Source organism: Pipra filicauda, unplaced genomic scaffold (genome assembly GCF_003945595.2).
Source record: "Pipra filicauda isolate LSUMZ 115617 unplaced genomic scaffold, ASM394559v2 scaffold334_size1588553_pilon, whole genome shotgun sequence".
Taxonomy (NCBI): Eukaryota; Metazoa; Chordata; class Aves; order Passeriformes; family Pipridae; genus Pipra; species Pipra filicauda.
This window is the reverse complement of record NW_024104459.1, coordinates 681,859-707,833: the sequence shown is the minus strand read 5'-3', so window position 1 is coordinate 707,833 and position 25,975 is coordinate 681,859. Positions and strand designations below refer to the sequence as shown.

The 25,975-nt window shown below is 37.8% G+C and overlaps 1 protein-coding gene across 7 annotated transcripts in view; it reads left to right on the top strand.

Moving 5' to 3' along the window:
* Positions 1 to 25,975, top strand: part of CNOT4 (CCR4-NOT transcription complex subunit 4) — an 80,912-nt gene that overhangs the window by 17,126 nt on the left and 37,811 nt on the right. For all 7 annotated transcript variants that reach the window (XM_027739199.2, XM_027739196.2, XM_027739193.2 and 4 more), the window contains exon 2: positions 22,048 to 22,291. In XM_027739199.2, the coding sequence (XP_027595000.1) occupies positions 22,118 to 22,291 (174 nt within the window). In that variant the 5' untranslated portion in view covers positions 22,048 to 22,117. The remainder of the gene's footprint in view (positions 1 to 22,047; positions 22,292 to 25,975) is intronic.

The window sequence follows — 25,975 nt, the reverse complement described above, 5'->3', positions numbered from 1 at the left end:
ATTTTGGCATTTTGTTCTCAGACCAGAGGTGATGAAGGACAAGCTGTTCACCTAAATGTATGAATTTTCCCCCCCTTTTTTCTTAGAACTGTTGACCATAACAGTACAATTTCAGTTGTGGGTTGTTTCAGATTCCCTCCTGTATAATTTATCAGCAAATTACATTTGTATTTTGACTGTTGCTAGATATATTGAAAATAAAATTTAAATAATACTGCCCTCCTCCATCTAAAAATGCAAGTCTAACATTTATCTTGAGTAAACTTTTTTTGAAAGGTAGAGAGGGAAGGCTACTTATACCATATATTCAATTCTGCATCATAGTCTTTTTATAGAGAATTAGTATAACAGAGCAATTCTGAATGACCAAATGCCTTTTAATTATTGACAAAATTTCAGAAACAGATCCTGTATGTTTTGTGGCAAACAGTAAACTCCTAAATATTTTTCTGTTTAAGGTTTTGGAAGTTAATTTTTTTTTCTGTGCAAAGTACATAGTGGTAAAAAATTCTGACACTACACTGCTGCAGTTCTGCCTAAAATACTTGATATTATTTACATAACTAAGTAATGAATTTTGCCACATATCCCCCAAATTCTTGTTGATCTGTGAGAAAAGAGTAAATGCAAGATTTGTAAAAATGTTTAAATAGGAAGCAGATGTAGTTGAGATGTTCAGCAATGATAATGCTGCCTGTTACAGACACTGCACAATGACTGTATAATAGAGACTTCAGGGATTTTTTGATCCCTTTTAAACTGATGCAAGATGGTTATTTTACTGCTTAGCTATAGTATGCCACAGGCTCTATTTTTCTCATTCTACCTTGTCTGAAAAGACTTTGCTGTAGCGGATAACTTGTGATGTGTATGTTCTAGGAGTATCTCAAAGACCTCTTCTACCCCTCTCACCCCCTCCCAATTGTAGCTATTGGTTTTCTCTGCTATGCCGTAGTTCATCTTAATTAATGGACTTTCTAAATGACCATGTTTCTTCTTTTGCTGTTCACTGGGAATAACAAGGCAAATTACTATTAATTTTAATTCTTATGCACACCGTAAGAACAACTTTAAAATTAATTTACCAGACTTATCATTAGTTGTGATGAAAATTTGGGACACTAACTTGGGATCAAGTGCTGAATATATAAAGGTCCTATTTATAACTTAGTCAGTAATTACTGAATTTTGAAAGTGTCAGATTTTGTCATTGGGTTCCCCTGTGCAAGATGAGGACTGCAGAAGTAGCATCTTGTTGGATGCAGAGATAGCATGTTGTGTTAGACTGGTGTAGAAGTTCATTATACATGTTGGATGCAGAGATAGCATGTTGTGTTAGACTGGTGTAGAAGTTCATTATACATGTTGGTCTAATAAAAGATACGATCTCAGCCTACAAACCTTGTGGCTGCTTTGGAGTAGGATGAATGTAGGAGTGTGTGCAAGGCACAAGGATGTGGCCTCTTCATCTTTAGCAGTCTCAGGACTCTGCAGAGGTGTGCAGTGTTAGGAGACAAGTTTTCTTTCCCTCTGTGCTCTCTCCTGTCTTCTCTTGTGATTGTCCTTGATCTGTGTCCTATTTAAGGAAACCTGCTGTGGGCACATGCTTTGTCTTTGGTATTGATATCTCTGCATTCAGGTGTAGCAAAGTGACGTGTGGCTTGATGTTGAAAACCATAATTCTGCATAGTGATGTGCTATTTTGTATACTGTCTATGAACTAACCTTGAGCGAATATTCTGTGTACTCTAACATTCTTAGTCTTATGCATAGCATTGTGTTTCAAGGAATTAAAAACCCCTGTGGCTATAAATGCCCTTTTAAAAGTGTTTAGAACAATTTTCAGTCTTTCATAGAAACTATTTTCATATGAAAGCTGAAAAACTAAACTGGAGTTTTTATTGAAAGATGGTTACTGGGAAAGTAGTTCTTTACCTTGAGAGTTCTTGCGGGGGAGAAATAATATGAGTTCTGTGTGTGGTCGGCTTGGAGCTCTTGCCTTAGAGAGAAGACAGCTAACCTAGCAGCTGCTGTAATCTGTAACCCTAAGGAATGGGACAATGGGAAGCATGTCCTTGCCACTGGGAGAGTTCTGTTACTCCAACTTTGGATTTCTTCTCTGTACTACCTACTCCACCCAATGAGTGTTTCCTTCCAGAGGGTCAGGGAATTGAGTTGCTGATGTTCCAGCAGTAGCAGAAATACTTCCCTTTCCGAAGATTTGCTCTTTGTATGAGAGCTGGGAATTTATCTGAACTGATGTTCTTCTGTAAATTTGGGAAAAATGATGTAGTTGAGATGTGCATACATAACCAGGTTTTAATAAACACAATGGAAACAAAGTGAGGAGAACACCACAAAACTCAATGTGCTGTTTATTCACCCTGACTTCACTGTTAACTGACTACTGCCATGGTATGCTTTATGGGCAGTCTGAACTACCAGCATCTTTCTATGTGCATTACATTATCAACATAAACTCTTGATAACATCTCATTTAGCGATCTACATGCACAATACTCATCACAAGCCTTTTCTGTTATAGTAGGTAAGGAGAAAACACTAACCTACTTTTCAAAGACAAATGTCCCTTCTTAAAAGCAGATGAAAATCTGTAATTTTATTGAATCAGAGGAGCAAAGATACTGTATGTCGTGGTGTGGTCTGTACAGATTGTTTTACCCCTCTTCATTGCTGTATGGATCTGGTCCTTATGCGGATGGATATTAAAAGAACTTGGGATATGTAGCCTGTTCCTTGTCAGGAAGCAGATAACCTGTGTGCCATATCCCTGAATAACCTAATACTGCCCTGCTCCCTCTCCAAGTCCTCAGGAAAAATGCTTCTATAATATGCTGTTTACTAGGTAAACGTTGAGAAATATCTTTTTATAACTCAGGAAGAAAGTCTAATGCGAAGTGGTGACTTAGCATTATTTTAGAAAGTTGGCATTGCTATTAGGGACAGTGAAACCATTCTGATGTAGAAACAATGATATGGGTTTTCTGGTTGCCCTTTAAAATGCTTAATTACTGTTCAGCACGTTGCAGATGAGGACTAAACCATATTGTAAAGTTTCTATTATAGGTTCAGAATCACACACTAGTCCACGCAAAAGTAGCAGTGCAATATGACCTATTGTTTTATTTTCTTATTTCTGCATACACATTTCAAATGGAACTTCTGTGGTTTTAAGACTAATTTTAGAAGACTTTTTCTCATCAAATTAAGCTATGTGCTTAACTATTTTCCTAAAGCATATTGCATGTCAGCTACAGCTAATGCTGTCTGTCCTGTAGTCAGTACACCCAGTAAGCATAAATGTAAAAAGCATGCATTTGTATTTCAGTCTGATTCATTACTACTTGGCCTCCTAATGCCAAGACCATAGAAATTCTGAACAGTGAAACAGACTGAGTGGATTATTTTTCTTGTAGAATGCAACCGCTGAGCTGCTTTAGTTTTATTTGTATGTTAATTTTTCAAATACCTTGATTAGTGGGAATATGTGGCTGTTTATAACATCTGTGTATGTTACCCATTTTCCCTTTTAAAATTGGGTTTGCAGATGATTTTCCTCTAAACCAGAAGTGTCAGTTGGTTTTTTGAGAGTCAGTTTTAGGGTATGTGTGAATAATGCTGTAGTTATGTCCAAGACACAAATATCATAAAGCTTACTGAGTGGAATGTCTTAATGCAAAGAGAATGATGTTGTCAGAAGAGTAGTCAGAAATGGCTGAACTCCAAAAACCGAAGTGCAAGAGTCAGTAACAACACATCTCAAATATATGATCATACCAAGGGGAAAAAAAATGTTGTTCTGATGCTCACTGGATTCTTTTCTCATGGGTCTTGTACGCGAATCTGGACATGCTGAACAACTTTGTCCTCAGGAGTTGCTGTACTTGGCCTGGGCTGCTGGAATAATAAAGAAAAGTAAAGCTGCAAACACCTCTTGGTCCTGACTCGGCTGAATTCAGGAATTACTGATCAGATGTGTGTGATACATTATATGACTGCTTTTAGTGTGAGGCTTGTTTGGAATTTATTGCTGTTTAGTGCTAATGATTTTCAGAATAAAATGCCTGGCGCTTTTTGGTTTTTTAAAGAAGTCCTTACAGCTTGTAACTTTATTTCTTGGTGGCCTCCTTTGATATATTTATGTATGGGTTTAGCTTCTCTGGAAGAAATGCTAGGAGAGCCTCCCTGAGCCCGTAGAGGCCTCTATTGTGACCAGTGACTTGAAAGAGAAAGGAACGTTATGCTAAAGGCTTGTGATGGACTGCCATACTGATCAAGAAACAGAGATGTTCTTTCTGTATTTAATGCTGACTTACTACTTTGAGACTTCTCTATAATCTCTGTTCTTGACTTTTTATCTAGAGAGGACTGTGAAGCTTCTGGCACTGTTAAGCCCTGAGAACTTTGGTGATTGTCACTGTGCTAGCCATACAGAGTCTGACACTGAAGTAGACCAAAATAAACAGCTTTGTAGTTGACCAGGAGAGTAGAGAAATGTGTAGCCAGTATAGAGGGTACAGTCTGAAAAACTTTTTCTGATTTGAGACACTCGCATCTCTGGCTGGCCCTAAACAAAAAATGCTTATACACTGCTGCTCATGCTAGACAGCTCTTTCTTCTTGTGTTTCTCCCCATAGCGTGAAAAAGGGCAGTGATAATCGAACCAGGGATTTTCAGAGAAAACTATAGCTCTTCAGGAAGTCATGATGGCATACAAAGGTTTTGTTGTTGTTGTTGTTTTCCCCTGCAGTCATTTCTTTTGATGCTTCCACAATCTTTTAGTCATACTAGTTTAGATGATGTGAAACCTTAATACAGTAAACTACTTGTTGCAGAGGCAAGGATCTCAACTTCTGTGGAAGGCTACAAGGCAAACTCATTTGATTTATTTTGTAGAAAGGTAAGAAATATTTTACACGTGTTTTCACACTACTGAGCTCTAAACATTCATCCTCTCAAGTCTATTTTCATTGGTGTCTAATACAATTAAGGATTGAGTTGTAGATTTTCCAGGAAGGGAACATACTTGCTAGTATATTCTGAAAGTTGACCCTGGTTATAAGGGATATGGTACTTGACAATGGTGTGAGATTTCTGTTGTGATTTCAAACATTAATTGCTTCAATAGCAACCTAGTCCATAGGTAATATTGTGTTCTTAAAAGTCAGTGTTTTTTCTCCTTTGCTCTTGAAATCTTGTGTAGTCCTATCTTGGGGAAAAATTCATGGTGTTTTCTTTAGAGGCAGTGTTACTACAGTCATCTCAGCTTTGTTAGCACCAGCCCTCTGAATTCCCCTTCTGCAAGACAGAGTTTGTACACATAATGTAAGACATCTTCTGTATGTCTGATGCAATGGTTGAGCATAAATGGACCTTGTTTAGAAGGGAGTGATTCTTCTGTAAAAGAAACTGTGCAAACAGCTTGCACCTTGGGGTAATAGGCCTGACTTGCAAGACTGTGTTGCTATTTCAGAGTATAGGTGCCTTGTGGGAGGACAAGGACAAGATCTCACCTTGATGCAAGATACCATTTATCTTTGAGGGTTAACTGCAGCCTCTTAAGTGTTAAAACAAAATTCTTGTGCACTGACCTCCCTTGTTGAAGTTCTTTGCTATTTCTCTATGGGATTTTCTTGTAAATCCGAAGTTTTGGAACACATAGAATTAATTCTTAGAGTCATGGCTCTGGGCTGTGATTGGTGTCTTTTCTTCCCCAGGAACTGATTTAGGCTTTTCTCAAATTCCTTTTATATGGCCAGATTTGTAAAGATGAGTAGATGCTTGTGTGCTGGTGTGTGAATGTCTGTCTAGGGACTTCTCGCATTCCTGGTGGTTGGTATTGTAGGTTTGGTCATCACCAGAAAAAGTGAAGAACAACTTCATTGTACTACTGACCTCTCTGGGATGCTTGCCCATGCTGAGGAGATATGGCTTTTCTCTGAACCAGCTCAGGCTGCATATGATTGTTTATGTTCACCAATACTGGCTGCAGGAGGTACTCTGTACTACTGCCATCCTCCTCATTGCAGCAGAACTCCTATAAAGTCTTTTCTGTGGATTTTTGGTTTATTGTGGAGTCTTCCCCATGCCTTGGATCCTAAAGATTTAGATGGTCTATTTTAATCCATGGCAGCCTGCTTCCTCTCTTTTATACCTATGAAGGCAGAATAAAGTAAGGAGAAGCTTACTTTGGCAGTTAATGCAAAGGATCACTGGAATACGGCTCTTGTGACTTGACTTTTATTTACCTTACCATAAATATAACATTACTGTAAAGTTCAGCCCTAAATTATTGAGGGCTGAAACTCTTAATCTGAACAAATAAATGATTAACTAATTTTCTTCCCAGAAACTTTATGCAAGGTGAAGTGAAAGTGCATGGATTCAAATTCCTGATTATATTGTCCAGCTAAGAGTATCCAAGCAGAACATGATTGAGGATGATCTTTCTCTGCCTAGTGGGAATCTTGATATAATTGAAGTTTGCTACCAGGCGATAAATGGGGACCTCTCTTTCTCTTCCCTTCACATTTCCCACATAGCAGTACTTATGGTCCTTTGCAACTTGAGCTTGGTGTATCTTGATGTTACTATTTTCCAGAATTGACTTCTGTTGCTCTTTAGGTTAAAACTGCTCTTGGCTAATGAAAGCCATTTGCTAATGAGAAGGGACAGCACCACTTTGCAAAACATTAGAAGAGGGTCCTAACTGGGTAGTATGAGGCCGTGTAATCTACTGGCTGTGGATGTGTTGCTTCTGTTTTCTTCAAATGTTTGATTTCAGTTGTGGCTGTCACTACAGATTGTGTATTAAGTTGTAGTACTTTAGGCATTGGAGGTGCTTGGATGTGGTTTTTTAAGATATTGCTGTCCCAAGAAACAAAGTTTTGTTTATAATAACAAGTAAACAAACGAAAAGTAGCATGGTTTCAAACAGCTTGTTCCAAGTGACACAGTAGGTAAGTTAGTATCTGTGAATGCCGAAGATTTGGAGCTGAGTTATAACTTTTTTTTTTTTCTGTATAGTGTTCAAATAATACTGTAGAAACAGCTCTGTATTCCCACTTCACAAGTACATTAAACCAATCTTTATCTAACTAATGTCTTCCTCTAATTTTTGATAAGAGTCTAGAAAAGCATGCTTATGGACAGTATCTCAGTGCCATGAATAAGTGTTCTTCCATCATAATATCTGGTGTCTCTGGACAAAGAAATGCTTATTACTGTAGATTTGTTTATGATGTCTTTTAAAGGCTTGTAACTGAAAGCACCTCTAGACAGCAGTGAATCCTAGAGACTTCAGGTAGTACCTGAAGTGTGAAAAAAAGTGATATAGCTGCAATTCTGCACATATAGTATAAGTGTGGTTACCTGGCAATATTCAACAGTTTGTAACATTAAATTAGCTTCTTATAGGTTTTGTTGGGAAATATTTCTCAGCAGTTCAATGTAATTTCCTGATGTACTTCTGCAAAGAGCAGGTGTGTGTATCTGTTGCCTGGCTAACTTCTGGTAACCAGCTTCAGGACTTCTAATGAAGTTATGGAGGGAGAACTCTTTTTGATTTAGGTTAGATATGGAAGTCTTTATACTTTCCCTATCTTTCCTCTGTGATGCATTTCTTTCATTTTCATGTGTTTAGCAGATACTAGGTAAATAACTGCTTGTGCTTATAATTGCTCTGTCAAGTTGTAGAAGTGTGTTTAAAGAAAGGCTGACATCAGCTCTAGGGATAGGAGAATTAAAAAGATGTGGAAGGAATCCTGTGTCCAGATTCACTCAAACTCAGTAGTATGTATTAATGGTTCATTTCCACTTCCTTTTATATTTCTAAAAGTGTGGAATTTCATAATACATTAGATCAATACCATGTGCAAGCCTGCTGTACTGGATCAGAAAGAAATTATCTATCTCAGTCACTAACCATGGCAAGACACTAGCAGCATGTGCTCTAGGGAATACACTAAGATCAGGGTGATCATAGTGATACTTCCTAGAATGCTTTCTGATAGCAGTCCCAAAGTCTATGAACTTCTTCAGCTCAGGAAGTGTCTAACTGGAATGAAGCTGAGTCAGGGGAGGTTTAAGTTAGGTACCAGGAAAAGGTTCTTTACCCAGAGAGTGGTTGAGCACTGGAACAGGCACCCCAGGGAAGTGGTCACAGCACCAAGCCTGTCTGAGTTCAAGAAGTGTTTGTACAATGTTCTCAGGCACATACTGTGATTCTTGGGGTGGCGTGTGCAGGGCCAGGAGTAGGACTCAATGATCTTGATGGGTCCCTTCCAATTCAGGATATTCTATGATCCTGTAACGCAGCCACTTCCTTGGCAGTACGTTTTTTGTTTAATAGTGTTTGACCTGCTCACTTTAAACTGTATCTTCCACCCTGGTCAGCTTGTCTGATTATTTTAAAATTGTTTAAATTGTCATCTGCAGCCTTTGATAGCAAGGAGTTTCAAGGTTTAGTTAGAGACAGTGTTATATTTTTATACATATATATATGTGTGTGTGTGTATATATATATATAAAATGCAACATATATAAAGGTGAATATATAAATATTCTGTTTGTCTCTTCCATTGTACTTGTGTACCCAGAGTACCTTTTTTTTCTTGTGGGTCAGTTTTGTTCCCTAGATGCATTTTATAATTCTCGTTAATTCTTCTGTACTTACTAGTTCTTTCTGCATATGGGGAGAGGAAAGCAGAGTTGTTCTGAGTAAAGGAGACAAGTGCACTGTAGACTTCTACAGTGATTTTCTTTTTGTGTGTGTGTGTGCTCTGTGGGTTTTTGTTTTTGTTTGTTTGTTTGTTTTTGTTTGGTTTTTTTACTAACAGTTTCTTTTATTTACTTTGGCTTTTGACTGTGACTGATAACTGAGCTGATTTTACAGGGGATACTTATGACAGCTCAGAGATAATGTTTCCTTAAAGTTGCTTGGTAAATTGGCACATCATTGTGCCCATTTATAAGTTTTTTTTTCTTGATTGCATCGTTTGGCATTTAGCAACAGTATATTTCATAATGTTTTATGAAATCACCCTTCAATCTCATGAGATCCTTCAGATTTCTGTGCTGGTTCTAAATAAGTCCTTTGGTGTAGTAACTTTTGTCCACTTCCTCCTTGCTTTCTTTTTCAGATTGTTAATAAATAGAATTGCTTATGTCTGTGATATCAGAATTGTTTGGAGCTCCTATGGTTGACTCTTGTTCCTTCTTTTCTTGCCAAGTTTTAAAAATCAATTCTTAATCCGTGAGAGGAAAGACACTACTGATGGCAGCTTAGTTTTTTTAGACAGCTCAGCAGAACCCTGTTGAAGGCTTTTTTGAAATTTAAGGAGAAAAGGTTTTTCTAGTCCTCATGATCTGTGACTTCTACCAAAAAATTATTTGTGGGTGGTGACTTGTCTATGAGCAGTTGGATATTTTTTCTTTGACTACCTGCTAACCTGCAGCATGGTCATCGGAATTGATTACGGATTAAATTTTAAAAGCTACAGGCTTTGCAGTATTTGTTCACACCTGGAGAATATATTTCTTTATGAATGGATGCTGCTTTGGATGGTTAATAACCTGGCTGGCAGCTGAAATAATGTGCAGTACTGAAAGTACCAGTGTACCTCTGATTCTGTTAACCCAATGAGAGGGAGAAGCAAAGAAATTGAATCTGCTTAATTACTCTGGAATATCTTAACACTTCCAAGCAAAACTTTTCCTTTCAATAAAGGACTAGTATGTCAAGTCCCTTCTAAAACATTTTAACTATCAATTCCTGCTTTTAAAAATCTGCTTTTGCAGCTACCTGTCAGAAAGCATCTGTGTAAACTCAATAGCAAAAGTTTTGAAGTACAGGCTCAGCAGGGAAGAATTGGGCTCTTCCACAACTGCCTTATCAGCATGTGTCACTGACCAGACTCTGTAAAAGTGGACTTGCAAATAACTTATAAACTTACTTGTAGAGACAAACTCAGTTAAACTCTTAAGCAAAATGGTTTTAAAAATAAATACAAAGTAGAATTTATAGCTCTCTGCATCAAATGTTTGTAAAGAGATTTATTCTTTACCTCAGTGAAGTGTGTTTCAAAATTTTCTGATCAGGCATTAATTATGTTTGATTTTATAAATTTGCACTCCTTATATGTAGTAAGCAGAACTTCTATTGAAAAAATCATTGGATAAAGAATGAATGTGTAGGTATGGAGGGGGAAACTTTTGCCAGTTTTTCAGGCCATGTGTACTAATACATTGGGGTTTCTACAATTCTAATAAATGGAGGCAAGAAATCCCAGGTCTAGACTACCGGTTAATATAATAAAGATTTTTTTGGTAATATTTAATGACTGAGAATGGCAATTCACATGTCAGCTTTTTGTAACAGATTGCTGGTTGTCACTATTTCCCAAACTGTATTTTTCTTGAAAATTCAAAATGCAACTTCATTAACTTTCGCTTGATGCTCCTAAAGAGAAAATTCTGCCTTTGTTCTTCACGTGCTGAGTCAGGAACACAGTCAGGGGATCTGTTTGATTTTTTATTTTTTTTTTCCTCCTTTCTTTCTTTTCTAAGTGAGCTGTAGACCACAGCATATTCAAAAAATGTGAGGTACATGAAGAGAAATTACTGCTGAGTCACCTGATTTTAAAAAAAAAAAAGCTCTTCATGTTAATTTGATCATATGTAATCAGTCATTAAAAGGCAAAATACTTGATTCAGACTTGGAAATGTTTTAAGTGGGTATAGTGCAAAAAAGCTGATAGACTAAACCACAAAGTCTATCAGAGCTGTTATTGGTCCAGCAGTTTTTCTTGTACTCTCACCTATGTGGAGGAATGACAGCAGCTGACAGTATTGCTCCTACACTGTATCTCTGGGTCCAGAAATATAAACTGATTTAATGGTTTTTAAATTTTATTTTTGCTGTCTCTGCTTCATTCCTTACCTTTTCAGGAATAGCTTGTGTGGTGATTAGCTGTTGGGTTTTGATCATATGATCACTTCTTTCTTACTCTTGTAGCCAAGAGGGCTACTTAGTAGCCACCTGCTGAAATTCCTGCTCATAGGGCTGACCTAGGTGTGGAAACTTCTGCCCTGAGAGAGAAATGTGTGGTTCCTGATAGATTTACAGGGGAGCAGTTGCAGCGCTGAAGAAGAGCTATCTGTTGCTTTCTGACTCTGTGTAAAAAATGTACATTGGGCTGCTTTTCCCTTAATGGTTTTTTCCTTTCAGGTCTGTAGAAACTTTTGGGAGAGAGACATGCTTCTGGCTGATACTGTATCTGTACCATTCCAACCATTCTGATTAGCACAGTTCTTACTTAAGAAGTTTTGTGAAGACTTTATTGCTTCATGGCATCTGGTAGGACACTTTGAGTTGTGAGGTATAAAGCTGCATTCTGGAGAATTAGATGATAATTTGGTTTCTTTGTAAAGCAAGCATGAAATTCCAGGGTGAAAGGAAGATTTTTTTTTTTTTTTTTAATAAGTTAATGTTAGACTTAAAGTACAAACTGCTAGAACTGAGGGGAGTCATTGGCATAGGTGCTTCACAGTTTCTGATCAGGGAAGTGATGAAGTTAGTAGTTCGTGTTTTGCTAGTGTGAGAATAAGACCACATTTTCAATCTAGTACTCTGTGGCTGTTGACTTGTCAATCAGTTTGTCATAGAGCATACTTCATGCCAGTCCTGTGATCTCTGGCATCAGCTGCCAGGGAGTTTCAAGATGGAATTGTGAGCACTGAGGAGTGCATGGACTTTGACAAAGAGTTTTTATTCTTCTGAGCTCAATGCTTTGCATTATTTCTTGATTAGCAGAAGCACTCAAGCTGGAATCGCTGCTCATCCAGAATCTACAGATGAGCTGTATAAGGCTTCCTTTCTCTGTGCGGATTTCTCAGTCTTAAACTTATTTTGGTGCTTCTCTCTCCTTCCAACCAAATTAAAAAGTCTCTTTTTCTTTAGTGGGTTATGGAAAAACATGGGAGACTTAATAATGTTGTTGCTAAGAAATCAGTAATTAGGCTGATACTTTGTTCATGTTTGCTGTTTAAAATTACTTGAAAAGCGCATAATAGCTCTGTTGCTCTGTAAAGGTCAAGTTATTTGAAAATGTTGGACAACTGCATGAGTTGAAACCTAATAAAAACATCTTAATTGAGAAGGTGGGAAGAAAACAAATAAATGTTAAGTAGTTTATTGTCCATTTTTTGAAGGTTATTTTAAACATAAATAAAGAGATTTGAGAATTACTTAAAATTTGTTCTCGCTCAGATTTTCTAGTGTCTTAGTTTGTTTTCCTAATTTCAAGGATGCTATGGAAGGGAACTGAAGAGTTATTACTAACCCCGATTGGATCTCCCATAGCCTAGATCTGAAGTGTGTTCAGCTGTGTTATTAAGCTTCAGAGTGAATAATTCTTAGTTTTATTCATGTCTTGGTAACATGGAAAAAAGGTTACCTTGTGCACTGATTTATTCTCTTTCTGAAAAGCATCTCAAACAGTCTGTGAAATTAAGAACAATGTTCAAGGGGGCTCTTGGCTAGAGGCAAGGCATGTGGGGTGGTCAATCCCCCCACTTATGCATAAATAGAAAATTTGCTACTTGCCATGTGTGTTGTGTGAGAGTTTTTTGATAATACTGACATGTGGCTGCTACACTTTCCTGATTTGTTATAACTTAATATTGCTGTGACAACTCAGCACTTCATAAGGGGAGTTAAGGAATTTGAAGGACTTCTGAGGTACTTAGCAGGTTGAGAAGCTGCAATCTGTGATCATGCAGACTTGCATTTTATATCTAGTTTTCTACAGGTCATTTTTGTAATTCTTACTAAGAAATATGTGTGTATGTTCTTATAAGGCATGCTGCTACATATAAGAATGTGTATCTCTTTGGTGTGATCAGCTTTTATGTCCCTTTTCTGTGCTTCTTCCCCCATGCCCTCAGCAAGTATTAGAAGTATTCCCAAGATAATTTCAGAAGTGTCTGTGTTGACTACTGGATACTGTTCCCCTAAGAGCAGAACTGCTGCGCTCTTAATAGTTTTTGTTTCTGTTACTGCTTCTTCAGGGACAAATAACAGATAATCCTTTTGCTGTAGAGGAAGGTATTTATCTAACAGATAATTAAATCTTTGGAGATCTGTTTGCAGGAGGTTTAACTGAATATTGGTTTTCCTTCATTTGGATAACAAATATCCATGAATTAATAAGAAAACTGCTTACAGGGTTTTTGTACTGGATAATACAACTGTTTAAATTAGTGAGTACAGCTGGATAGGCAGGCTAGGACTTCTAAAGATGCTGCAGTGGTCTTCTCTGTGCTGCACCATGAAAATGCAAATGAGGAATGTTTATAATGTCAAAGCTGAGCTGTCCTTGAATGCAAGTTTAAAAAAAAAAAAGTCATGTACTTCTTTCGAAGCATATTGCATTGATGGTGCTCTGCGCCAGATTGTACTTCAGTGATGGCATGACTCTAGTTCTTAAGGCATCCTTTCAGATCAGACCGGTTGTAATATTAAGTGTATGTGAATAACCTGCAGCTGGAGCAACAGGTCAACATTAAGTCCTTCTGCAAAATTATCCAGAAGGCGATGGCTGCAAGCAGGATGTTGCAAATGGGTTATATTCAAAGGCAGTCTTGCACCCTCAACTTGGATGATTTTTTTTTTCCTATGTAAGAATTTCTGGGTTGTTGATCTTAAAAGACTGTGGAACTCTTCAGACCTGAGCTGTTCTAATTGGCTCTGAGAATACTGGCTATTATTATTAAGTATGCAATCTAATATAAACTAGCACAAGAAGCTTTCATTATAGAATTGGCATGTTCTCACCTCTTTTCTTCCTGAAGAAAGCAGTGGACTGATAAAAACTCTGGTAGCTGGAAGCCTGGAACAAATGGTAGTTTTTTTCCCCTTTTGAATGAAGGCATCCTACGGAAATGTGAATAGGGTGAATGGCACCAGGAGACCAATGAAAATGGGATGGTGAGAGGGCTGCTGAGGAGACAGACAGAGAGCTGAGCTGTGTCATGGGAAATGGAGGAGGATATCCTGAGCAGCAGTGCAAAGGGGAAGGGTATCACTGGTGTAGTGACTTGGGCAGCATGTTTTTTGCATTGTGAATTTTGGAGGTTTTTTAAGAAAGTACTTAGTTCTACATTATACCAGTAGAGTCCACTAACTAAAGTCTGGAATCTGTTTAGCTGCTGTACCAACTTTTCTTAAAGACACAGTCAGGCCATGCCACTTTAATTTTCTAGTTCAGTGATGTGTTCACTTTCACTGCAGGAACTGATTTTCTTAAGGTGAAAAAGCTTTTTTTTCTTATCCTTAGGAAAGGAAAATGAGGATATACTATACTACTGAAATTTTAAAGGATTTAGAGATATAAACTGCTGTTAACATTGCTACTTTTAGACAACTAAATTGGTTTCAGGTTTTGTGAACATATTGTCTTACGTTACAAGCACATCTAAGAATTTATGACTTTTGTACATTATGCTAATTTAAAAATTCCATGTAGATTTTTAAAAAAAAAAAAGTTATTACATGTAGCAGTGGCTTTGGATTAAGAAACAAACCCTCAAAAATCAGAGTTATTATGTACTGAAAAAGCAACAGCTGAAGTATGGGTAATGCAGTCTGTCTGCTGAATTAGTTTAAATAAGCAAACAACAAACTTTGTTTAGTTGTAGATCAACATTTATAGTAATTATCAATAGAAAAAAATTACTTTATAGATGAAAAATTAAAATCAGTTTAAATTGAGGGGAGAGCTGGCTTGGAGTTTGTCTTAAAATTGGGTATTTTAACTCCTAGTGAGTAAAGGGCAGCAGAAGGATAAGAAATTCTTAGATAAGTGAGATGCCTCAGTAGCACAAAGTCATGGCTCAGAGGGTTCCAACATGAGAAGTTGAAGCTTAAAGCTGTTCCAGCTAGTTGTCCCAAATTTACTTGGGATAGCACTAATGAAATATCTGTGTCTGGAGTTTTTAATCTGAAGAGGTAAAAGGCACTGGAAAACGTCTGTGAAACAGAAGGAAGTGCAGGTTGATGACGTTGAGCTGCCATCACTCACCTGGCCTCTGTGCCTTGCCGTAGGGACTTGGGGTGGCTGGACAGTGTTAGCCCGTTAGGTTATCATTAAAAATCCGTCTGCTGGCGTGTTCTGCTGAATTCGCTTTATCAGTGGTTACTTTTACAATTGAATATTGCCATATTGCAAACAAATTACTGCATATAACATTATTATAACGTATGCACTAACAAAGCTTTTAATCTCTTAAGCCACCTGTCTTTTACAAGACACTTTGTTTCTCCAAAGTGCTGTTCTCACTGTCTGCTACTGGTTCTGTGTTAGTATATGAGTGTTCTACAATAGTATCAATATGCTGGTCTTCAAACACAGAGAAAGCTGGTACACTAGGGCGTGGAAAGAATAGGAGCTTTCTAGTGGTAGCAGTGCTGTACAGAATCACGAGGAGGACAAATGTGTGTTTGAGTATATGTCACCTTACTAAGGACTAAATAGAACACAGCATTATGGAAAAATTGAACTATGGTATGCTGATGTGTAGATACCTGAACTGCAAAAATGAGTGTTTTGTGCTAGAGAGCTGTGAACAGAATAAAGACACTCCATTCCACAAATAGCCTGTTTAATAACCACCTGTGGTTGCTGCATGGTTGGCAAGCTGGTCTATCTGTATCAAGTTTCTGACAGTGACTGGTAGCAGATACTCTGAAGAAAAAGTACAAGAAATGAAGTAGTAGCCTTTTTCTAAGTAATGAGAGATTTAGGGAATTCAGAATAGTTCAGATGGAACTTTGCAACATCCTTTGACAACAATTTGTGATATATAATTTGCTGTATACAAATCTGTACAGTGTAGCTATTGTGTTTCACTTGTTGCTTGAGCATGTCCTGCTTGTGTCCAGAGGAAATAACCATGCTGGAATATGTATACCAATGTTAGATGGTCTCTGTGTGTGACACAGGCTTTTAAAATATTTGAACTGTTAATTGTATAGCCCACTTCTAATTCCATATCCAAATGCTTTATACATATCATGTCTATATGTAGTGGTGCTGTAGGTACAAAAATGAAATGGGAGTATGCAGAAAGAGAAAGTAAGGAATCCTAGAATTGAATGTGAATGAATGTGGGAAGTTAATTTGGACAATTACAGATTGTCCTAATATTATGCTTTTAATTTCACTGAGTTGACATAGATGCTAGGGTAGTGTTGTTGTCTTGGATAATTGTGTCCAGAGCTATATGTGCTTGTGGATGAATTTGTCAGAATCTCATTTGGCCTTTTTTATTTCTAAATAAAATTTAACATCTTTTTTCTGTTCATGACTTGTAAGAAACTAAGGTATTTGAGTAAATAATATCTTACTTGGCCTGTGTCACTGAGAGTATGTAGCCCTGTATGCATCGATGTTCTGAGTACTGTAACAATAAGCCTACAACGACTAATTCTTGGTTCAGTTTAAATGAGAAAAAGCATCTTTTTGTGGTATGTAACTTCTTTTTTGCCACGTAACTGTCTTGAAATAGTGTGTTCACAGTGAGTTTATAAAGAATGGTAAGTTCCCTTTAGCAGGTGGCATCTAACTAATTTTGTTATTAACTGCCTTGAGAGTATTAGGTAGAACCTTCTCTAGTGATTTCTTTGGCTGATTTTTGCACTGTTGCTGAATATGCTGCTTGAGCAGTTGCTACCCCTAGGTACTTGTTTCTACATTTTACCAATACCTAGTGCAAGCTTCTGCATGGCTGTGTGATGAACTAGGTGGAGGATGGATTTAGGTAAAATATGACCCTGCAAGGATATTTTTGTTTTAGTCTCATTGGTTCAGTTATACTGGCAGAATTCAAAGTCTGAGGCTATGAGTGCTCCCTAAGCACCTACAGGGAGGCATAAAGGGGAGAGTGTCTAGAGGCTTCAGTTTTGACCTCTGAGCTAAATAACTTGGGGATAATCCTAGTCAGGGTAACGCTGTTTTTAGAAATAATGAGATGACTGCCTGATTCCTGGTCATACTTTCCAAACATTTAGGACTTTATCTGTGTCTTAACTTTTCTTAGATGTTGTTTGTACTGTGATGAAAATGTAGCTGCAGACCACAGACAGAGTAATAAACATTATTCCAGAAAGAAGACATGGGAGAAAATGGACTTTGCAGTTTCTGGGCAGGATTTTCCACGTAGTACTACAGTTTGCTTTAAATGTTAGCACAGTCAGGAAAAAGAAGTAGGAAGTGACCTTTTTGTTGGTCTCAAATGAAAATTAACTTGGATGAATTCAAGAGCCTGCTTGCTTGCGTTGCTCTCAGTCAGTAGCAGAACTATAAAACTTAGAAGAGCATAGCCCCTTTTCAGCACTCCCGCTGTCTCCAGGTGATTGTAAAATATCACTGTATTTTGATGTGTATTTGAGCCCTGCACTCTTCTTGTGTACGTCTCAAAAACATGACAGGCAAGCACAGGGTAGCATGTCAAAGAAGATGGCCTCTGGAATTTTCCCAGATTTCTTCTGAACTGTGTGGATGATTTCTTTGAAACATCTAGTTTTGTGTCTATTACTAGACCATCATCCATCATTTGGGTTGTGCATATGGGAACTTTCTGCATATGGATTCTCTGTGGGGCCCTGAATGACTTAACTCACCAAATCTCCCTCAGTTCTGTGTGCTTAAAACAGTAAAAATGGGCTTTTCTCTGCATTCTGCCTATGAAAGGTTTTAGTGTAAACTTTCCAGTGGTCACTGCAATGCAGTGATAACCTTTTTTACTTTCAAAGCCTGAAGAAGATGGATGTTGTTGTCCTTTCAGCAGTCTCTAGTAGAGGAGGTAGTCCAAATGGGCCTCAGGCTGCTGTGGCCCCATGCTGGCCCAGAGGAGATTGCTGTGCTGACAGAGCTGCTGATGCTCCCCTGATTCAAGGAAGGGATAACCCATTATAGCTGCTGCTTGTAGTCTGCTTGTCTTTCTGCCTTCAACTTGTATGTGGGATCAACATAGGGGTGAAGTGTAGAAAGACAACTGATCCTTCAGCAGAGTGTCTTACGAGAGGGGCTGCATTCCCAGTAGCATTAGGCAGGCAAGCATCTATGCTGTGTTTTTGAGACTTCTCATGGCTGATGAGTTTCAAGAGATACAAGGGCGTGAAAAAACGTATGAGTTTCTGTTTGCGTAAGTTTAATGAGCCTTTACTAAAGGTTCAATGCATAGACTCCGACCTGTTTCACTTCAAGTGTCAGGTATGTTTGAACTTTAAGTGAAACATTAGCTAACATGTGTCTGATTTTTTTCCTTCAAGAGGCCCAAAGTCTCCAAATATTTTCTGGGATGTGAGTCCTTATTGAGGTTTTTCATGACTACATTTTGAGGACTTTTGTCTGTGTTGCTTTTATTATCTTAAAGCAAGTAGCAAGGCTGGATTCAGTCCATTGTGTGAGGGGGAGAATGTGTCTGTGTTCCCTGGAGCTAGCTGCCCTCTTGGAGGAGAACTTAAAATTTAAGGGACATGTTTACTAAAATGCTAGCAAATGAAGATATTCCGGTGTCTGCTGTGGAGAGAACAGGAGGAGTGTGTGTCAAGTCTCAAATTGGTATACTTGGTGAAAAAGAATGAATAGCAAGCCAGTTTTTTTCCCCTGCAACCCCCCCCTCCCCCTGCCACTTTTTTTTATGACCCTTTTAAAGTTAAATAGGGAAGATGAACTGCTGGAAGTTAAACTTCCTCACCTCAAGTGCAAAAGGGAAAGGGAACAAACATCTGTATCCTAAATGGACTGAAATCACTAGCTATATTAGAAGTAAAATCATGTTTAGGTGAGTATCCTCAAAGAGTAGGATCACTTTTTCGTGACTGCAAAATTTGTAGGATTTCATCAAGAGAAACGATTGATGAAGCAGATTAGACACAGCTGTCATCCACTAAGTAAGCACTTACAAAAGTTAATAAAAATTTATCCTTTTTTCCATTTTGCCTGTTTTTGGAAAAGAACTTACTAGGTGGTATAGTAAAAGGGATAAAACCCATAACAAAACTACAGAAACATGCAGTTATTACGAAATCGCTACATCTGAAACATGCTGCTGGACATTGTCCACCTCTGCTCCATCCCTATGTGAATGTTTTAGTGTAGTCTCCTGTAAACAGGATATGGAACTGTTGGAGTCATGTTTGACTGCAGTTGTTGGAGTTTTGGAAAGTGTACGGACAAATTCGAGCTGCTTGTATAGCATGTGTACGTATGTGCCACCTTCCTCCTTTTCTTCTCCTGAGATGCCATTAATTTGATCTCTTTGAACTTGATCTGAAAGACCAGATACTCTGGATTAAACATAACATGTAATACTGCCTTTTGTTTGTTGCTATTGCTGCACTGCTTTTCCTGTGACATTAATCTGGAATTGTTTGGAATAACCTTAGAGCTGACTAGTTTCTATGTCTTGGTAGTGCACACACTATATGCAGAATGCTTTAATGATACCTTACTATGCATGTTATTCTGGTTTTGGAAAAAAATAAGCATTGTTCTGATGCAGATTTCAGACACAGACCCTGGTATATAAACCCTTCTGAAATGGAGACACACTTTGCTGCTGAATCTCTAAATGGGATGCCTGAATGCTCTGTGACCAAGTAAATAAATATTTCCTCTTAGTTTCAAGAAACATGGCACACAGCTGCTCCTTACTCCTTGTTGTAAAATAGCGGGCCATTTGCTGACTGAAGCAAGCCATTGACATTATTGCTAACAGCTGCTGAACTCTTAGCGTTAACTTAAACAGCTCATAAATGTTAATCATATTGCAGTTTTGTTAGAGCTTGTCTGCCTATCCCAGAGGCGCTAGCTATTATGGCATGCTTTTTTCCTCACATGAACTGATGACATTTCTTAGTGGAGATTCCAAATAGTAACTTGCTAAGTTCAGTAATTTTACTGTGGTGGTGGAAGTTTCTTCAAAACGGTGCTTTTAATTACAGTGTCACTAGTATAGCTTTACTTATGTGTTTTAGTGGGCTCAGAGCTGCTGAGCATGTGACGGAATGAGTATGGAGTAGAAGGGAGTATGCTGTCTGCTTACTGACCTGTTGTTGGGAGATCAGTGACAGAGTCAAATCCAAATCTAAACTGAAGAAAATCTGTGGAGTTCATCTGTGCTTCGGTTTAAAGTAATTTTCATATTGTAATGGTTTTGCTGCCCTACAAATGTGAAAAGTTTACAGGAAATGTTTACGGGCTGCTATAAAAATGTATGTTATCTGCATAATAAGCAATTAAACAATATTCTGTAGCCTTTTAATTGTCCCTCCCACTCTTCAACCAGTGGGGATGGGTACTTAAAAACAAGACAAAGCTCTCAAACAAACTAATCCTTTCCTTCCTTCATGTCAGATTGTGCTAGTGTTCTCTGTAGAAAACACTGATTAAGTTCCAGAACCTGTTTTTGAGACTGTCAAAATGGTTGTGAATATAGCACAAATGAAAACATAGATAATGAAGTAAAAGATACTCTATTATTGTGGAGGTATAACTTTTTGATTTTAATCATTGTGAAGGTCAGAAAGAGGACAGTGTTGTTGCTAGTACATGCCATATAGAGAAATTATGCTTACAGTGTCTAAAAGCCTTTCTGTCATCCTTACTCTTAAGTGGTCATCCAGTGGAACTTTTTCTCTCTAGGGCAATGGTATATGTGTACCAGAACTGTACTTTGTGCTTAGACAATATGCTCCCTACCAAACTCATTGAAATTGCAGTTAGTCTGAGCTTCTGGTGTCAGCCTGTGATTAGAGGTTAACCTACTGACAATGCAACCATTCCCATACAAAGCTATATGCTCTCTGCTGTGTATCTGGATGGTGCTTTGGTTGTGTGCATGTGTGTGGTTCCTCTTCAGGATTCTCTCCTGGCTGCTTGCAGAGCAATTTCTGTTCCTGAAGAGGTGTGCAGGACAGGGACAAGTGTTGCAGACTGATGCTAAACAGATCCTATCCTGTAAGGTGGGAGGTCCCAGCTTGAGCTGGAACCTCTTGGGCTTTATCAGATAGACTTTGTGCAAGGAAGTATGGTTTTGGGTGAAGAAGATCAAAACAGTACTGGTTGGTGTTTTTTTCTTTTTTTGGGGGTGGTTAAAGTATGAAACTAAGGCTATATAAGGCTAACATCACACTATACTGAAAACTGTGAGCAAGGGTTTGATCTCAAAACATTCAGTCGTCTTAATTCCGATGACAGAATTAAATATCACTCTTCAAGTAGGTGGATGTGAGAATTGTTTTCTGGACTTCCTCCTAAAAGCCTGGAGAAAGATTGGATACTATACAATCTACTAGATTGTGGTTAGTAATGAAACAGAAAACTCTCTGGGAAAGTAGAGGGGACTCCAGATTGTATATGTGTGGTTCAATTATAATTACATTACTGTTGTTTTGGGAAAAATATGATTGCAAAAATAATTCCAGATTTTTTAAAGACTTTAGAGCTCGCTTATTTCTACAGAAGTGATGTAGTTCATTACAGCTAGTATGACCATCCAACTATCAGTTCTAGTCCTATCTTTTCAGTGTTTTTCAGTGAGTTTTTAATTTTTTGTTTCTTTTTTCCTTTTATTTTTCTTCCAGTGGTCCAGCTAAAAATTCTACTGTTGTCCTTTAATTCTACCCCATCTTCATTCACGTCTCATGCAGCAAATAGAGACAGCTTGCTGAGATTAGATACTTTCACATATCCAGAGTGGTACTTAAATGAAAAAATAAAGAAGAAAATGCCCAAATTGATTGAATATCTCAGTGGTGACTCCAAGTGCCTTGTTTTGAGTCTGAAAGTAACTTTCCTGTGCTGCATCCCTAAACTGACAGAGTAGAAACATACTCAAATAATTGAGTTCAGGAAATGAATGAAGAAAATGGTGACTTGAAGAACTGAAATATTGAAAGGTACAAAAAAAAAGTTGTTAACAGTATTAATAATACTTTTTTCTTTTTTTTTCCTCTTGCAGACCTTCAAGTGCTGACCTTCTTGGTCTATTAAGTTATTATAAACTTTTGCTGCTCTGCGAACATATAAAGATGTCTCGCAGCCCTGATGCTAAGGAAGACCCTGTGGAATGCCCTCTTTGCATGGAGCCTCTGGAAATTGATGACATCAATTTCTTCCCTTGCACCTGTGGCTACCAAATTTGTCGTTTCTGTTGGCATCGTATCCGCACTGATGAGAATGGACTTTGTCCTGCTTGCAGAAAGGTAAATTCCTGGAACAGCGTCTTGTCTTGCATATGTCACAAGGCCTCTTGCATTGTGTTGGTACCAAAGACATCCTTTTCATTAAGGGAAACACTCATCTAGTCATAGCCTAGATCAAGGGTGAGGTGTTGGATCTTTGAGATTCTGTCTCCTTATGCGTTGAAGCATAAGTGGCTAGTCTTGGTTTATTAAATTCAGAACTGGATTAATAGGAGAAGCTGTGGATCAGAACCAAAGTGTGCTGATACTGAGGGAACTGCCAAAAATAAAAGAATCTTTTGAGTTGGGGTGCTCATGCATTAACAAAGTCTTTTCAGGAAGAACAGTGAGGATTCCAGGGTTTGCTGAGGGGTTTGCTGAAGGCTAAGGTTTAGCTAAATTGACCGAGCTAGCTGACTGAGGTAAGCTTGTAAAGCACCTGCTTGTTGTGTTTGTGGCACTGGAGCCTTTAATCTGTATTTTAGTGGATACTAAACATGTCAAACTTTTGGAAAAATATCCAGTGGTATTAAACTTTAAAGCATTTAAAAATTTAGACTGAGTCTATATGTCTAGTATTCTGATCTTGTTGCCAAGTGCTTGAAGGTAGTACTTAATTTCTGTCTGTGTCTTGATGTCTGGCTGATACTTTGGTTGGCCACAACTGTAAATCTCAGCTTCACTAAGTTGCCTGTTATTTCCTTTGAATTATTTTATCCCTCCTTTTAGTGTTTTGCTTAACTTTCTAATTTCCTTCAATGTTTAATAAATTCTTTCTCGATATCTTCTTGTCTTTAATGACTTCTCTTGATTGTAACTTTCTTGCCTGGCCTTCATCTTCTTGTAATTGCAGCTGCTTATGTCTCCCCTTTTTCCTGATGTTTAATTGTCATCCTGTCCTCAGTTTATGCCTTTGTCTTCCTGTCTCACGATACAGCTCAATTTTCAGATCCCAAGTAATCTTACTTGGTCTCACTACCTTTATTCACTGCCGCAGTATTCTTTAAGCACTTCCAGTCATATTTTCTTGCTGTTCTTTGGGCTTTGGCTACACTAGAGTTATCACTGCTAACCTGTGTTTGGATGCCTCTGCAAGCCTGAAGGCTATCTCACACCAACATATGTTTGTTAAAAAGTTCTGCAAATTTGCTGCGATATTTCAGCTCTATTCTACAAGGAAGATCTACGTGTCATCAACCAAATAATTCTCCACATGTGATACCTGCTGTAGGTGACACATGCTGTATTAGTAATTTCCACAGTACAAGCAAATTTCTGCTCTTCTGGTACAACATGAGATTTCGAATTTCCTTGTTTCTTCAAATTGCTTCATTTACCTGGATTTATTATGCTGATTTATTATGCTATTTTTCACCTGTTTGTTCTTGGAAGTTTGTGGAATGTATTTGAAAAATCAAAGCAGCAACATGATTCACTGCCTCTGGATATCTGAATTCTTTGAAACACGGATACTGCCACAGCTGAACTTTTAAATGTGGAATACTCTGGCATACGATTGGATGTGCGAATACTTTGACAAATTGGATACCGTTTGCTTAGAAAAACTCTGTTTCATGTGGAAAGCTGGAATGAGTGCTACTATTGGAGTAAAGCATACGGACCATTCCAGGAGTGACAGGAGACCTCTTCTTTCACAATGAGCTACCATTATGTTCTTGATACGTTCTTTATCCACGAAGTGCAAGATATTCTTGAACAGACTTGCAACTATATCACTGGATTGTAAGAAGTTGACTTGAAGGCTGAGGGAGGACACTTCTTTCATGGCATAGACAAAGACATTGTGATGCAGATGCCACCAGGAACTTGGAAATAAATAATTTTGAGCTACAGAGTTGCAGCATTAAATAAGCCACCTTTTGAAGTGTGCAGGACAAAAGGAACCAGGTATGTGTATTTGTGTTCTATGTGTCTAAATAGTTCCTGTCTGTGTGTAGTAAGGCTTCTGGGAAAAGATCTGAGCCGTTTTTTATTCATATCTACTGTGATGCATATTGGCTATGGCCACTTAAAATGCTGAAGCACAGAACATGGCAAAGCAACAAAATTTGAGCAGGAAAGTTTATAGTAGGTACAATGGTTTCAACAGGTATGTCATATTTTTATAATGTACATACCAGTGCAGGATACTTACTGGATGGACTGTGAATAAACATATATTAAAACAAGGCTGAGTATGTTATTCACAATTACATAATAGAAATCTGCTATTTGTGCCTATGTTATTGAGCGCAGTGCAGCTTCTCCGGGGATTTGAGCAGTAGTCTATGGAGAGGAGCAATGAACAAGTTCCCAGTCCAGGGATTTTGGTTGAAGGGTTTTAGGGGAGATTTTGGACAAGTCTGTGACAAAATAGTTTGGCTATATTCTGTGGTGGCACCTATGCCATTAGTTTGATAGATCTTAACTGTGCATTGCATATATACCATTATTTTGTAAGCTTCTTTAATGTCTAACTGAAAGGATGTTAGCTTATGTTTTTTTCTACCAAGGAGAAAGTACATCTACATGAACTCTTGCAAAGCTTAACATGTTCATGTGCAGAATGTGTTCATGTGGTTGCAGTCAATTGATTTAGTCCATCTTAAGTTTCCTTGTGTGAATAGCAGTAGTACACAAACATTTGCTTTGTTTTGGTTTATGAATGTAAGGTACTAGTATGAATTAAACTTGAATGCTGGTTGGAATCTGGTACTTCTTAGTGTTAACATATTAAAAGCTTTCTAAACTTTGTCTGAATCTTCTGAAATAGACTGGGAAATTGTTTTTGATTCGTTAACTACAAAAAATAATTAAAAAAAAGAACTGTCTTGCTTTGAGTTTTTTATACCTTTCAGAATTATAGGTGTAGTCAGTTGTAAGATGCTAAGCAAGCCTTCCTGTTTTTCCCAGTCAATTGATTTCTTAACTGTGAGTGAAATAGTTGCTAACTACTCAGAATGAAAACATATGTGTTCAAAAGAGATTTCTGTAACCAAAAGTTGGTTTACATGTCACAGACTTGCTGGTTCTGGTTATAAAGCCAGAGATTTTTATCCTTAAAGTGATATTTCTATTTTCTTTTCTTTGAAATTCAGTAGCCTAGATACTGTTTGTGATGTGAATAACATACCATTTCACTTGCTTTATTAGAGCATAGTACTCTCAGACTTTAGCGTCTGTTGTTGCACTTCTTAAATCCAGCAATAAAAAAGCTCAGCTCTTTGATGTTTCTTAATTGCTTTGCTCTTCCACCAAACAATAGAATTTGATACACAGTTGTTCTGCAGTGTGGCTTTGCCTTTTGCTCCAGTTTCTTGACTTAGAGAGCTTTGTTTCTCCTAGCACCTTATGTTAGAGATGGGGATAAATAGTAAACTGCTACATGTATGACCAAGAAATTAACATGCTTTATGCATGTCTTTGTCTATATTTCTACTACTACTACTGTGTAAAAGGAACACTTTGTCTTAATGCACAGTCTCCAAATGCCATTTGTTTCCTCTGGTGCTTTTAATCCCACAACTGAGTAGTTTAGTGCAACAATGGGTATTTTGAAATGGATAGGAAATTGCCTTTTTTTTTTTTTTTTTGTTCTTGATATAAGTACTATGGTGTATACTATGCATAAACCTTATTGACTTTCTCTGCATTTCTCTTTTCAGGACCTACTCGGTAGCAAGGCAACAAGTGGGAAATATTGGT